We start from the raw sequence: 14,650 nt of genomic DNA on the forward strand, positions 1-14,650 counted from the left end.
TCACAGAATGCTTGTTGAAACCTCTATTGTCCAGAAACAATGAAGAACTGGCATTTCTGTCCTCCCTAAAAGTCACTTAAAAACTAACCTCAGAGATTTGTTCATAACATAACTATCATTGCGATACATACAAGTGAAATTCATAGCCTCGTTTTGAAATTTCCAACACAGCATTTTTCTTTATAAAGACCAAAATGACTTTAAATTTCATACTTGGAAGGGTTTTTTGATGAATTACTTCTGGTTGTACTGTATGATGACTTTCATTGGCATTCTCGTCCTGATTTGCGTGTTATACTTGCCACTGGACATTGTATACCAATGCACAATCATCTTCAGCATAATCAGCAAATATTTAATTTAACTGGATACAATATAAAATTGAGAATGGAAATGGGGAATGTGTCAAAGAGACAACAACCCGACCAAATAAAAAACAACAGCAGAGGGTCACCAACAGGTCTTCATTGTAGCGAGAAATTCCCGCACCCGGAGGCGTCCTTCAGCTGGCCCCTAAACAAATATATACTAGTCCAGTGATAATGAACGCCATACTAATTTCCAAATTGTACACAAGAAACTAAAATTAAAATAATACAAGACTAACAAAGGCCAGAGGCTCCTGACTTGGGACAGGCGCAAAAATGCGGCGGGGTTAAACATGTTTGTGAGATCTCAACCCTCCCCCTATACCTCTAACCAATGTAGAAAAGTAACCGCATAACAATACGCACATTAAAATTCAGTTCAAGAGAAGTCCGAGTCTGATGTCAGAAGATGTAACCAAAGAAAACAAACAAAATGACAATAATACATGAATAACAACAGACTACTAGCAGTTAACTGACATGCCAGCTCCAGACTTCAATTAAACTGACTGAAAGATTATGATTTCATCATATGAACATCAGGCACAATCCTTCCCGTTAGGGGTTTAGTATCATACCATCATAACAATGCATACATTAGAAATAGAATAAAGAGATGTGGTAAAATTCACAATAAAGCAACTATCCACGAGAGTTTGAATGACCTTAATAAAACCAATAAAGGAACAACATGCTGCCTTCAACAATGAGCAAAACCATTACCATTTCATTTCCGCTATAACCCCTATTCGACAAAATGGGAAACAATTTAAACATTTAAAGTACAACTCATGGCTAGAGTTATGAAAAGACATTCACAATACAAGAACAACAGGTACATGTTTTAGTTTGACGGACAGCAACCAAGGACAAGCCACTAAATATCCGGCTCCTGACATATATACATGGAAAACCAATCCTCCTCAGGCTTTGGACAGTGGTGAAACTGCACAACGTCAGAACAAACTGTAAATTCAGTTGCCGATTTGCGTACACATAGCGCATTATTAAAAGCTTTGTCTGCATGACCTTAACTCTTGATGCATAAAGTGAACTTGTTTTTTTGTTCCAATATTCCAAATTCTTAACAGAACAAGTTTAAGTTGATCGATTTACTTTTGTAAGTTACTATATATTATTGGCACAGGAAGTGCAGACAATGACTGAGAATAAGTGCTAGTGGCCGGGAGCTGTTTTATTACTACATTCAATATTTTAGTTCTTTCAGAATGTTACAGGATGCGAGACACAGGGATGCTTTAGTCTTATCATGCGACATCATACACTAGTTGTATATAGCTTTATATTCTAGAAATTAAAAATAAATAAATCATAATTTCCATAAGCTCGAAGCGCTTTTTTTTGGTTGATTATATATGGAATCATTGAAGCATGACTGGAGCGCCCCCCCCCCCCCTTTAGGTCAGTCAGCGCCCCCCTTAGGAAAAGTTCTGGATCCGCCACTGATAAGAACCAAACCAGTTAAAGAGCTATATGACCGAATAAAGACCGGAATTATTTAATAAATCCATCTGAGGTCAAACTTTTAGAAGTGCTGAATTCTATCTTGCATTACAAATAATATATACTTCGTATTTTTAATCTTTGCAAGATATACCAGTCCGTCTGCAGTGTTCACCTGAACTGTATGCCCTTAGGCCTTTCATGAATACATGATCATTGATATTAACTTTTTTCGGAAAAAAGGTAGGTCTGGTTTTTTTTTAGAATACTGCAAACCCTTTATATAAAGTAGATTTAGTGTCCATCTTGAAACACGATTTATGAACAAAATTTAGGTGACAGAAATATATCTTTGAATGAAGCATTTTCAATAATAAGAAATCATCCATGACAGCATGTAGTTTATCGACTTAATATATTCGAAGTACATGTTGTACATGTGTGTATAGATAAGAAGTGCAAACCACGTAATAAAACTAACGTGTTGTTAAGATAATGTCATTGAACAATATAGTGTTAGCCGTCTTTATAGTTGGATTTTGCATTAATCTGAACCGTAAGTCTTTTAATATTATCTAAATATAGTGAATTTCCATATCGATTTGGATTTCGTTTATTCAGAGAAAACTGTTATACGTATGCAGAATATTTAAGCGAAAAATTTAAAAGTACATTTTAGCGTAGACATTATATATAAAAGACTAAGTGATATATTGTCAATGAGTCAAATCTCCACAAAAGGACACAGAAATTGACACCTATGATCTATGGATCCCATTTCTGTGTAGTTTGTGTTGGTTGTTTTGTAATTATATGGTTAGCTCTTCTTCGACGCGTCCATTATATTGCCACCCTGCCATGTAGACAACTAGTTTAAAAAAAGTTGTTCCTGTATGTCAATACATGTGTCCTTATTATCAACGTTCTAAAAAAGCTTGCCCCAAAGAAACATGCCCTCTAAGCTACTACATGTACAACTTCTTATCGCTATCCAATCTTAATTGACTTGGATTGCCAGTTTCCCTGCCGAAAGTTGGTGGCTATCTATGCACTGCACACTTTTGGAATCTCTCCAAAATGATAACTAATCTTTCATTTTTAAAAATCATTCGGTATAAAATTTGCTTCAATATTTCAAGTGGTATTGAAAGTGTGCTCTCATTCTTGACAGTACTATTATCAGTATAATCTCATGCTGGAAAGTACTATTGTCAGTATGATCTCATGCTGGACTGTACTGTTGTCAGTATGATATCATGCTGGACTGTACCATTGTCAGTATGATCTCATGCTGGACTGTACCATTGTCAGTATGATCTCATGCTGGACTGTACTGTTGTCATTATGATCTTATGCTGGACTGTACTATTGTCAGTATGATCTCATGCTTGGCAGTACTATTGTCAGTATGATCTCTTGTTGGACAGTACCATATACAGTATGATCGCATGATGGGCAGTACTCTTTTCAGTATGATCTCATGATGGGCAGTACAATTGTCATTATTATTTTTGGTTTAGCAGCTCTATTGTCAGTTTTATTTCATACTAGGTTGTTCTATTGTCAGTATGATTGCATGCTGTCCAGTACTTTTATCAGTATGATCGTGTGCTATGGGTGGTTATATTGTTAGTTTGATCTCATTCTAGGCTGTACTTTTGTCAATATGATCTCATACTGGTTACATGTAGTTCTGTTGTTAGAATGATATCATGCTGGGCAGTACTATTGTCAATATGATCTCATCCTAGGCAGTTTTATTGTCTTTTTGATCTCATGATAGGCAGTACTATTGCTAGTATGATCTCATGCTAATAAGTTCTATTGTCAGTATGATTTCATGCTAGACTGTACTATTTTCAGTATAATTTCATGCTTGGCTGTACTGTTGTTAGTATAATATCATGCTAGTTTGTACTTTGGTAGTATGATCTCATGCAGTGCGATATTTTTGCCAGTATCGCACTATGATCTCATGCTAGGTCTCCTACAGTAGTTCTACCGTCTGGATTTAATATTTACGAGGAAAATGAAAGAAGCCAACGAAAAGATACGTTATTTGCAGTATTCATCCTATTATTTCAGTATGTGAAGCAGGACAGAGTTGTCTGTCATGTACCGGAATTCAAAATCAATCCAATTGTGAACACGTAGAAAATTGTAAAAACGATGAGGTATGGATAATAATATGATAATGTGTAATGAATGAATGAATGAATGACATGTCCATGACGAAGGGTATGGATGATATATCAATGACGATAGGGTATGGATGATATATCAATGACGATAGGGTATGGATGATATGTCAATGACGATAGGGTATGGATGATATATCAATGACGATAGGGTATGGATGATATGTCAATGACGATAGGGTATGGATGATATGTCAATGACGATAGGGTATGGATGATATATCAATGACGATAGGGTATGGATGATATATCAATGACGATAGGGTATGGATGATATGTCAATGATGATAGGGTATGGATGATATGTCAATGACGATAGGGTATGGATGATATGTCAACGACGATAGGGTATGGATGATATGTCAATGACGATAGGGTACGGATGATATGTCAATGACGATAGGGTATGGATGATACATCAATGACGATAGGGTATGGATGATACATCAATGACGATAGGGTATGGATGATACATCAATGACGATAGGGTATGGATGATATGTCAATGACGATAGGGTATGGATGATATGTCAATGACGATAGGGTATGGATGATACATCAATGACGATAGGGTATGGATGATACGTCAATGACGATAGGGTATGGATGATATGTCAATGACGATAGGGTATGGATGATACATCAATGACGATAGGGTATGGATGATACATCAATGACGATAGGGTATGGATGATATATCAATGACGATAGGGTATGGATGATATGTCAATGACGATAGGGTATGATTGATATGTCAATGACGATAGGGTATGGATGATATGTCAATGACGATAGGGTATGGATGATATGTCAATGACGATAGGGTATGGATGATATGTCAATGACGATAGGGTATGGATGATATATCAATGACGATAGGGTATGGATGATATGTCAATGACGATAGGGTATGGATGATATATCAATGACGATAGGGTATGGATGATATATCAATGACGATAGGGTATGGATGATATGTCAATGACGATAGGGTATGGATGATCTATCAATGACGATATGGTATGTATGATATATCAATGACGATAGGGTATGGATGATATGTCAATGACGATAAAGAATGGATGATATGTCAATGACGATAGGGTATGGATGATATGTCAATGACGATAGGGTATGGATGATATATCAATGACGATAGGGTATGAATGATATGTGAATGACGATAGGGTATGGATGATATGTCAATGACGATAGGGTATGGATGATATGTCAATGACGATAGGGTATGGATGATATGTCAATGACGATAGGGTATGGATGATATGTCAATGACGATAGGGTATGGATGATGTATCAATGACGATAGGGTATGGATGATATATCAATGACGATAGGGTATGGATGATATATCAATGACGATAGGGTATGGATGATATATCAATGACGATAGGGTATGGATGATATATCAATGACAATAGGGTATGGATGATATGTCAATGACGATAGGGTATGGATGATATGTCAATGACGATAGGCTATTGATGTTACATCAATGACGATAGGGTATGGATGATACATCAATGACGATAGGGTATGGATGATATGTCAATGACGATAGGGTATGGATGATATGTCAATGACGATAGGGTATGGATGATATGTCAATGACGATAGGGTATGGATGATATGTCAATGACGATAGGGTATGGATGATATGTCAATGACGATAGGGTATGTATGATATATCAATGACGATAGGGTATGGATGATATATCAATGACGATAGGGTATGGATGATATGTCAATGACGATAGGGTATGGATGATATGTCAATGACGATAGGGTATGGATGATATGTCAATGACGATAGGGTATGGATGATATATCAATGACGATAGGGTATGGATGATATGTCAATGACGATAGGTTATGGATGATATATCAATGACGATAGGGTATGGATGATATATCAATGACGATAGGGTATGGATGATATATCAATGACGATAGGCTATTGATGTTACATCAATGACGATAGGGTATGGATGATATATCAATGACGATAGGGTATGGATGATGTATCAATGACCATAGGGTATTGATGAGATGTCAATGACGATAGGGTATGGATGATATGTCAATGACGATAGGGTATGGATAATATGTCAATGACGATAGGGTATGGATGATACATCAATGACGATAGGGTATGGATGATACATTAATGACGATAGGGTATGGATGATACATCAATGACGATAGGGTATGGATGATACGTCAATGACGATAGGGTATGATTGATATGTCAATGACGATAGGGTATGGATGATATGTCAATGACGATGGGGTATGGATGATATGTCAATGACGATAGGGTATGGATGATATGTCAATGACGATAGGGTATGAATGATATATCAATGACGATAGGGTATGGATGATATATCAATGACGATAGGGTATGGATGATATATCAATGACGATAGGGTATGGATGATATATTGTTACGCTGCCTCTCTGGCGTTAGAGTCGGTCACCAGAGATAACAGGGTTACATAAAAAGGAATCTATTAGAGGTCGAGAAAGGTGTCTTAATTTAAACCACCGATCTAAACCCGAAATAGGACGAAGGAATTATATACCAATAGAGGTGTATTAATGTACTATTGTAGTCATGTTTTCATGAGTATTATTAAAATGAAATAGAATATTTATAAAGTTCAACATTTTATTAATGAGATAAAATACTGGAACCAGTCTAGACTCTCGGTGCTGTCACTGGTCAGTGCCCCCGGGTATGGTTGGTCTTACAACTATTCACGTGGGTGAATACTGCTCATAAGCTATAAATATGTATAGCTTTTCTTTAACACAAATCCTTTATACAAAGGTTTCAATCATAGTTATAATTACTTTTACTACACAAAATCAAAAGGCTTGATCTTCCTCAAACTGTTATATTAAAAACATAACATATATGTTTTTCAATTAAAACTATTTATAATTAATACTATCTCAATAGCCACGGTTATATTTTCATTAATCTATAATATACACATCTGAATCTCCGAATCTGGTGACAAAAATATTTAGTCACCGTCACCCACAAGTATAGTCACCGTCACCGACAGATATAGTCACCGTCACCTACAGCTATAGTCACCGTCACCGTCACCGAGATTTAATCACCGGGACTGATATTTGTCACCGTCACCTTTAATATAATTATAATCCTATAATATATTTCACAATACTAACTTTTAAATTCATTACATCCGACATATTTGTATTTAGTTTATCTTTCTATTTGATACGACTCTTTCCACAAGTTTGAGCTATCTCTCTTGACGCAGTCAACCACACGTATTTATATTCTTAATTGACCAATGAGAATTGAGCTTATATAGAGACGCCCAATCACAAGCCATCACTCTTCTTAGGGAAATTCCCTTAACGGTGACAAAATAGTAAACAATGCCATGTTCTTCACGAACAAATATAATTTATGTATTTAAAATGCAACTAAAAGCTTGGAAAACGTTTGTAATGGATTCAAACAGATACAAACTACTGTATTTAGCAATCGATAGTCAACAAGAAACGAGCATTCTAACCAATACACATCGAACATGTAAGTGTCACCTAAATCGGTGACAAACATTAAAAATCGGAACGAGAGTTATTTACAGTCTCTAACTGTTCCGAGAAATTAGCAATCATCCACAAAAGAAACCCAAACATAAAGAATTATAAGATGTAAAATTATGCCAACAAGAATCACCATATTATTATTATTTATAGCCGTAAATAAAAATCTATGGCCTACTTTCATTTTCCAACAGTACGAGAATAAACGTTATCTGTCTCAAAAACAATAATACACAGGTTTAAATCATACAAATTAATAGTTTTATATGTTCAAGACTAAGCCTTTCCTGACTTATCAAACACATTCGATAACCAACTTATGATCAGGGATCACAACAACAACGAACATGCATATTAAAAATAACACTGAATAACTACGGGGAGCCGGCATAACATTGCCCCCTTCCTTAAGGATTTGGTCCCCAAATATATGAGCTTGGTGAGCTTATTTATACGGTTTAGGAAAAACTCATTAAAGTAGCTATACTATCTTCCAAAATGAGGTAACTATGTGTGATTTAACAACAAAGATGTTATTTCGTTCCCAAGATAAATTTTACTAAATATATTAGCAACAAACATCAAACTACATCAAATTCAACAACAAAGTTCAGAAACTACTGAGTCTGCATGCACATAAGTCATTCAATCTCTCCTGAACGGTTGTAACAAGCCCTGACAGTTTGTAAAACTTCGCCTCCTGCAATAACTCATACAGATAGATGTGTTCTCTAGGTAGGTATCTTTTTTCGACATTGCAATTGTTTCTCAAATAATTAAGAATTATCTTAAAGTGAGCTGGATCGCGGTCAAAGAAATATACATTGTTTGAAGGTCGGAATGGACTTAACGGTTGTAGCATTAATGCGAATACACATGAAGGATCTGCTCTGAGTGTGTTTTTACTGGTTTCTATCTTCATTCCTCCAACATTTAGGGTAAGGGTGTTCTCTTGCGTGTCCTGTAGGGACTGCAGGAAGGTCTCCACCAATTCTGTTTGAGCGGAAAACTCAACATTCCTGATTGGCTCAATTATGGTCTCAACAGGTTCTACTACTACGTTCTCTGTATTTTGTGGTCTACTATCTAGAGTTGGTTTCTTTGCTGTTCTTGAGGAGTTAGACGAGCTAGACGACGATCCTGACGATGCTGTTGAGGAGGAGGAACGCTTGTGATAGTTATCTGCTTTTTCTAACTTGTTCACCTCGGTTTCTGATACATGAAGCTCGACTCCTTCCTCTAATATTTGACTACTAGTATCTTCTTCTACTTTATCTGCCTCTGGTTCTACAGAAATGGTTATGGTTTCCCCATTCTCACTCATCAGATCTTGTAGCACGTCTTTAATTTTCTTCAGCCTTTGTTCTTTCGTCTCTGCTGGTTTACAAATCTTTGCAGGAGTTGGCCCGGAGATGTTGTTATTTTCTTTGTCTTCTATATCAGATCTATCTGTTCTTTTTCTTGACGTTTCCTTCAATGAGCTTCCTCTCTTCTTAAACTCAACTCCTTTATTAGTACCAGTGTTTCTGTAGCTGGTTTCACCCATCTCTGATTTGGCATACCTATTACGTCTGGGTGCCAGTTCAATCTCATTCCCTTTACCATCCAATAACTTGATTTTCTTCGGCATTTCCTCAGTTTTAAATTTTTCTAGATCTTCTTCTGCCTCTTTTCCTCTAAGTCCGGAGCTGCTCTGGAAGCATATCATCTGGCTTTCTAGAGTTATGCACCCATGGTTTGAATTCCGTCTTTGGAATAATTTCTTACATTCTGGACACTTCCAGGCAAAGTCTGAATGCCTTTCTAGAACGTGTCTCTCCAGGAACCACCTCTTATCAAAGGTCATATCTTCACAGATAACACACATCCATTTACTCTATAAAAGAATAAAATAACAATCATAAGAGAGGGATACATAATTATGGACTTATCATTATAATAATTTATATTTTTACCACTCAACAACGTATACAAAGAGTAGTACAAACTAATTTAATTAGCAATAAAGGTCATACCTATATTCATTCAATATTTTAATCATATGGACAAAAAAAAAAAAAAAATAACCAACATGCATACAATACAACTATGACCAGTAGATCAAAGTTCAACTGAATTTGATAATTATCAACTATGAAAACCAGATTGGACCATGATCTCCCAAATAAGGTTTGAGTTTATCATGGTGAACCACTTTCGGTTTCATTCTTGGACCCAGCTGAATTCTATATAAGACGTCATTCAGTCGATGGGTAACAACAAATGGACCATGCCAAGGCCTCTGAAATTTTGGATTTACACCAACCGTCCGTTGATATTGGTAATACCAGACTGGATCACCAGGATTGAACAGCTTTAAGTGAATGTTATGATCATAGTTTCTCTTCATAACATCACTAGCCACATTTAAATTGGTTCTTGCAAATTCATGAACAGTCAACAGTGTATGTTCAAGATCATTTACAAAGTCAGAAATAGAGCTTTTAGGACTGTCAGGAGATTTACCAAACAATAAATCTACCGGTAGATTGATTTCACGTCCATACATCATTTTACAAGGTGACACACCCGTACTTTCGTGTTCAGCTGATCGATATTCCATCATTAGAATGGGCACAAATTTGTCCCAATCCTTTTGGTGGTTCGATAAAAATGAAGACAACATATTTTCCAGGGTTCTCATAAACCTCTCAGCCATTCCATCAGACTGGGGTCTCATAACCGTGGTTCTAGTCTTGTCAATATCTATCAGTTTGCAAAGTTCTTTAAACAAATGGGACTCGAAATTAGCCCCTTGGTCCGTATGTATTTGTAAGGGAACTCCAAAGATTGAGATAAAATTGTCTACTAATGCTCGAGCTACAACCTCTGCTTCCTGAGATTTTAGTGGAATGGCATGCACAAACTTAGTGAAGTAATCACCAATAACGAGTAAATAATTATTTCCCTGAATTGACCTAGGCAAAGGCCCCATTATGTCCATAGCAACCCTTTCTAGAGGAGCACCGACATTGTATTGTCTCATAGGTGCTTTTGGTTTCCTATTTGGTCGCTTTCGTGATGCACATACATCACATTTATTACACCAATTCTCAATATACTTTCGTACTCCAAACCAAAAGAATCTTTGTCTAACCTTACATTAGGTTTTCTTAATACCTAAATGACCACCAGTGACACTATTGTGTAACTGCTTGAGCACACTTTCTTTCAAATTTTCTGGAATTACTTTTTGCCAGGTGACATTGTCCCCTTTTTCACTTTCCCATTTTCGACATAGAATACCGTCTCTTATCTCAAATGACTCAATTCTATTCCAGAAGTATTTGATAATCGGACTGAATTTTGATATTTCCGACCAAATGGGTTTCAAATTGTTTACTAGCCAATCCCTAATTATCTTTAGTACCGGGTCATTTTCTTGTTCATTTTCTAAATCAAAATCCATCTCAACAAATTGTTCATCGTGCATCGGAGATGACGAGCTCGGTTTTTGTTGATCCAAAGGATTAGGTTTCATACTTCGAGTTTTAACTACTCCTACCCGTTGGTTAATAATGTTTTCATGGGTCTTTGATTTGCAAACATCAACTGATGTTTCTCCTGCAAATCCTCTTTTCCCTTTTATTTTCTCGGATCTTTTCAAATTGGGAACATTAAAAGTGTGAGAACTACTTGATTTGCGAGCGTCATGTGATGCCTTTGAAACAAATCCACTTTCATCCTTCACTTTATCAGATATGTTCACCCTTTCATTTTCATGTTTTGTACAGGATTTAGAAGCATTTAAATCGTCTGACCTATAACTAGCATATAGTTGTGCTACTTTAGGTTTCTTACTAGTCTCTATACGTTGATTACCTTCAACTTTAACGGCGCCTGTTAAAGTATTCGTATCATCAACCACAACTGACTTTACTACCACTTCTTTGGTTGAAACCTCGTTATTTATTTCAACCTCTCCTAAACCCACATTTGAAAATTTATCCTCAACTTTCGAGCAATACGAACAATCATCTGGACAGGGTCTACGACTCAAGGCATCAGCATTCGAATGAATGCGACCAGGGCGATGTATAATTTGAAAATCATATGCACCAAGTGTTTCCAACCAGCGGGCAAGCTGACCCTCTGGATTTTTAAAATTTACTAACCATCGAAGAGACCCATGATCTGTACGAACAGTAAAAGATCGACCATAAAGATAGTGATGAAAATTTTTAACTGCACGGACGATAGCAAGCAATTCTTTTCTGGTGACACAATAGTTTCTTTCACTTTTCGAAAAAGTTTTACTAAAATAGCCAATCACTCGTTCTACCCCATCTTGGATTTGAGATAAAACAGCCCCCATTCCTACATTGCTAGCATCTGTATCAAGAATAAAGCCACCATCATTAATTGGATACCCTAAGATAGGTGCAGATATTAACAACTTTTTCAGATGCTCAAATGAGCAATTACAAGCTTCTGTCCATTCAAATTTCTTACACTTCTCGGTTAATTGATGTAGGGGCTTTGCAATGGTAGAGAAATTTTCTACAAATCGACGATAATATGAACAAAGTCCGATAAAGCTACGTACATCTTTTACATTCTTGGGAGTGGGCCAATCTTGCACGGCCTTAATTTTTTCATCGTCAGTACTTATCCCTTCGTGACTAACTTTATGTCCTAAAAAGGTAACTTCTTTTTGAAGAAGGAAGCACTTCTTAGGATGTAATTTTAAGTTAGCTGATCTTAATCTATCACAAACTTCACTTAAATTTTTGAGATGCTCATCAAAAGTTTTGGAGAACACAATAATGTCATCGAGATACACTAAGCAGATTCTCCAAGTTAAACCAGAAAATATTTTCTCGACCAACCGCTCAAAAGTCGCGGGAGCCCCACATAGTCCAAAACATAGCACTTTAAATTGCCATAAACCACTACCAGGTATTGCAAAAGCTGTTTTCTCCCGATCCTTCTCATCTAAACCACATTGCCAGTAACCACTGCGCATGTCCAGAGTTGAGAACCACTTACTGCCGCTTAAAGCATCCAGAGTGTCCTCTATACGAGGGATCGGTTGGCTATCTTTTTCAGTAATATCATTAATTTTCCTAAAATCTATACAGAATCGAATGCTCTGGTCTTTCTTTTTCGTAACCATGACCACCGGGGAACACCAAGCACTACTTGAAGGTTCTATGATGCCCCTTGATGCCATGTCTTGTATCTATTTCTCTGCAACCTCTCTCTTTGCCAAAGGAAGTCTATATGGTCTAAGTTTGATGGGTTTTGCATTGCCCGTATTTATTTTATGGTTAACGAGTTCAGTATGACCAATATCAGATGGAGATTTTGAAAAAACATCTTGATAAGAACATAAAAACTCCCTTAACTTTTTGACTTCAATTTTCATCCAAATCTTTGGAACTTTTCTCAAATACACCCTTTAAATGATCAGGAATGTCTACTTTAGTGTTACTATCTGCACAATTGACCCTACTTACAGTGCTCACTTCATACGTTTCTAAGTCAACAGGTTCAAAAGTACCCACAATTGTATTTTTATAAACCTTGACCGGCTCTGAGCTAAAATTAGCAACCCTTAAAGGTATGATATTTGAATTTGGCTGAACTACTACTCTAGCTAACAATAAACCAGTTTTCTCAATAAACGACCTGTTTGTCTCCACAATACCTACTTCATTAAATATACGGGGCCACATGGCACTCCTTTTATTATCATTTCACTATCAGGCGGAATATCAACTGTTTCCGCAATTGAGATTCGACAACATGAGCTATCACCTTTATTTGTAAAACAGGTTATAAACTCATCCTTAATTCTCAGGCAACCTTTGCTAAAAAGAACATCAATACTATTAGTCATCAAAAAGTCCATACCAAGTATAGCCATATCTTTGATTTCAGCCAACAAAAATTCGTGTTTGAAAACATGTTTTCCTAATTTTATTTCTAAATTAACTTTTCCAATAAACTCTGAAACTTCTCCAGTAGCTGTTAATAAATTCATTCTGACTGGCATGACTTGAGGTCTATCCTCAAGTGCAAGGCTATCAAAGAAATCTTTTCTCAAAATGGAGACACTTGCCCCAGAATCAACCAACATATTTACAGACATAGAATTTATACTAGCAACTACAAAATGTCCATTATCTTTCCCCCAAGAAACATTTGAAATAACTCTGTTGGGTCTTTTTATCGTGGTCGAGCCGCGACCCCCGCACTCGACGCTTGGTAGTTTTCCGAGCTGTTATAATTTTGGTTGTTATTTCTATTTCCAAAATTATTTGCTCCTCTTTGCTGACGTGAACCGTTATTGTTATTATTATTATAACGTTGACCATTAGACGTATTATTTTTCCTCATGGCCCCTACATCATTTTGTAGATTTCGTATGCCTAATTTTATTTCTTTTATTTCACTGGCCATTTTACTATCATCAGTGTCACATGCATCAGTAGTTCTCACTGATCGCCCTTTTTGTCTGTCTGCTAGTCTTAAAGCTTCAAGACGAACAGCAATATTTTCAGCTTCATATATTGTTTTTGGACCTACTTCTCTCAACCTTAGACGAATGTCAGTTTCCGTTATAGCGTCAATAAAGTAATCAAGCGCAAGGGTATCCCTGACAATAGGGGAAGTACCAGGGTATGCTCGCCTTGTAAGTTTTTTAATTGCCTGTGCCAGTTCAGGCAAACTTTCGTTCCTTAATCTAACTCTAGTCTGTAGCTCAGCTCTAAAAACTTCTGAGCGATTTATAGAACCAAATCTGCTTTTAAGCATTGTCACTAAACATTCAAAGTCATGCCTTTCACCTTCTGTCATTTCATTTAACAGAGCACGAGCGCTACCTGTTAGACTACTTGCCAACAATAAGGCTTTAGACCTTAAGTCCCAATCATTAAGTTCTGCCAAATTGTGTGAGGTACTCTTCTAGATCGTCTGATCCGTAATACAGCTGCGGTTTAATTTTACATTTTATTTCAGGTTTAGCTC

General features: G+C 36.5%; 1 protein-coding gene across 2 annotated transcripts in view; it reads left to right on the plus strand.

The window, feature by feature from the left end:
- Positions 1-2,274: 2,274 nt before the first annotated feature.
- The window catches only part of LOC143052449 (microfibril-associated glycoprotein 4-like), a 44,859-nt gene continuing 32,483 nt past the window's right edge, over positions 2,275-14,650 (plus strand). For both annotated transcript variants that reach the window (XM_076225486.1, XM_076225487.1), the window contains exons 1-2: positions 2,275-2,388; positions 3,918-4,006. In XM_076225486.1, coding sequence (XP_076081601.1) covers positions 2,328-2,388; positions 3,918-4,006 — 150 coding nt within the window. In that variant the 5' untranslated portion in view covers positions 2,275-2,327. The remainder of the gene's footprint in view (positions 2,389-3,917; positions 4,007-14,650) is intronic.

This window comes from Mytilus galloprovincialis, chromosome 11 (assembly GCF_965363235.1).
Source record: "Mytilus galloprovincialis chromosome 11, xbMytGall1.hap1.1, whole genome shotgun sequence".
NCBI lineage: Eukaryota > Metazoa > Mollusca > Bivalvia > Mytilida > Mytilidae > Mytilus > Mytilus galloprovincialis.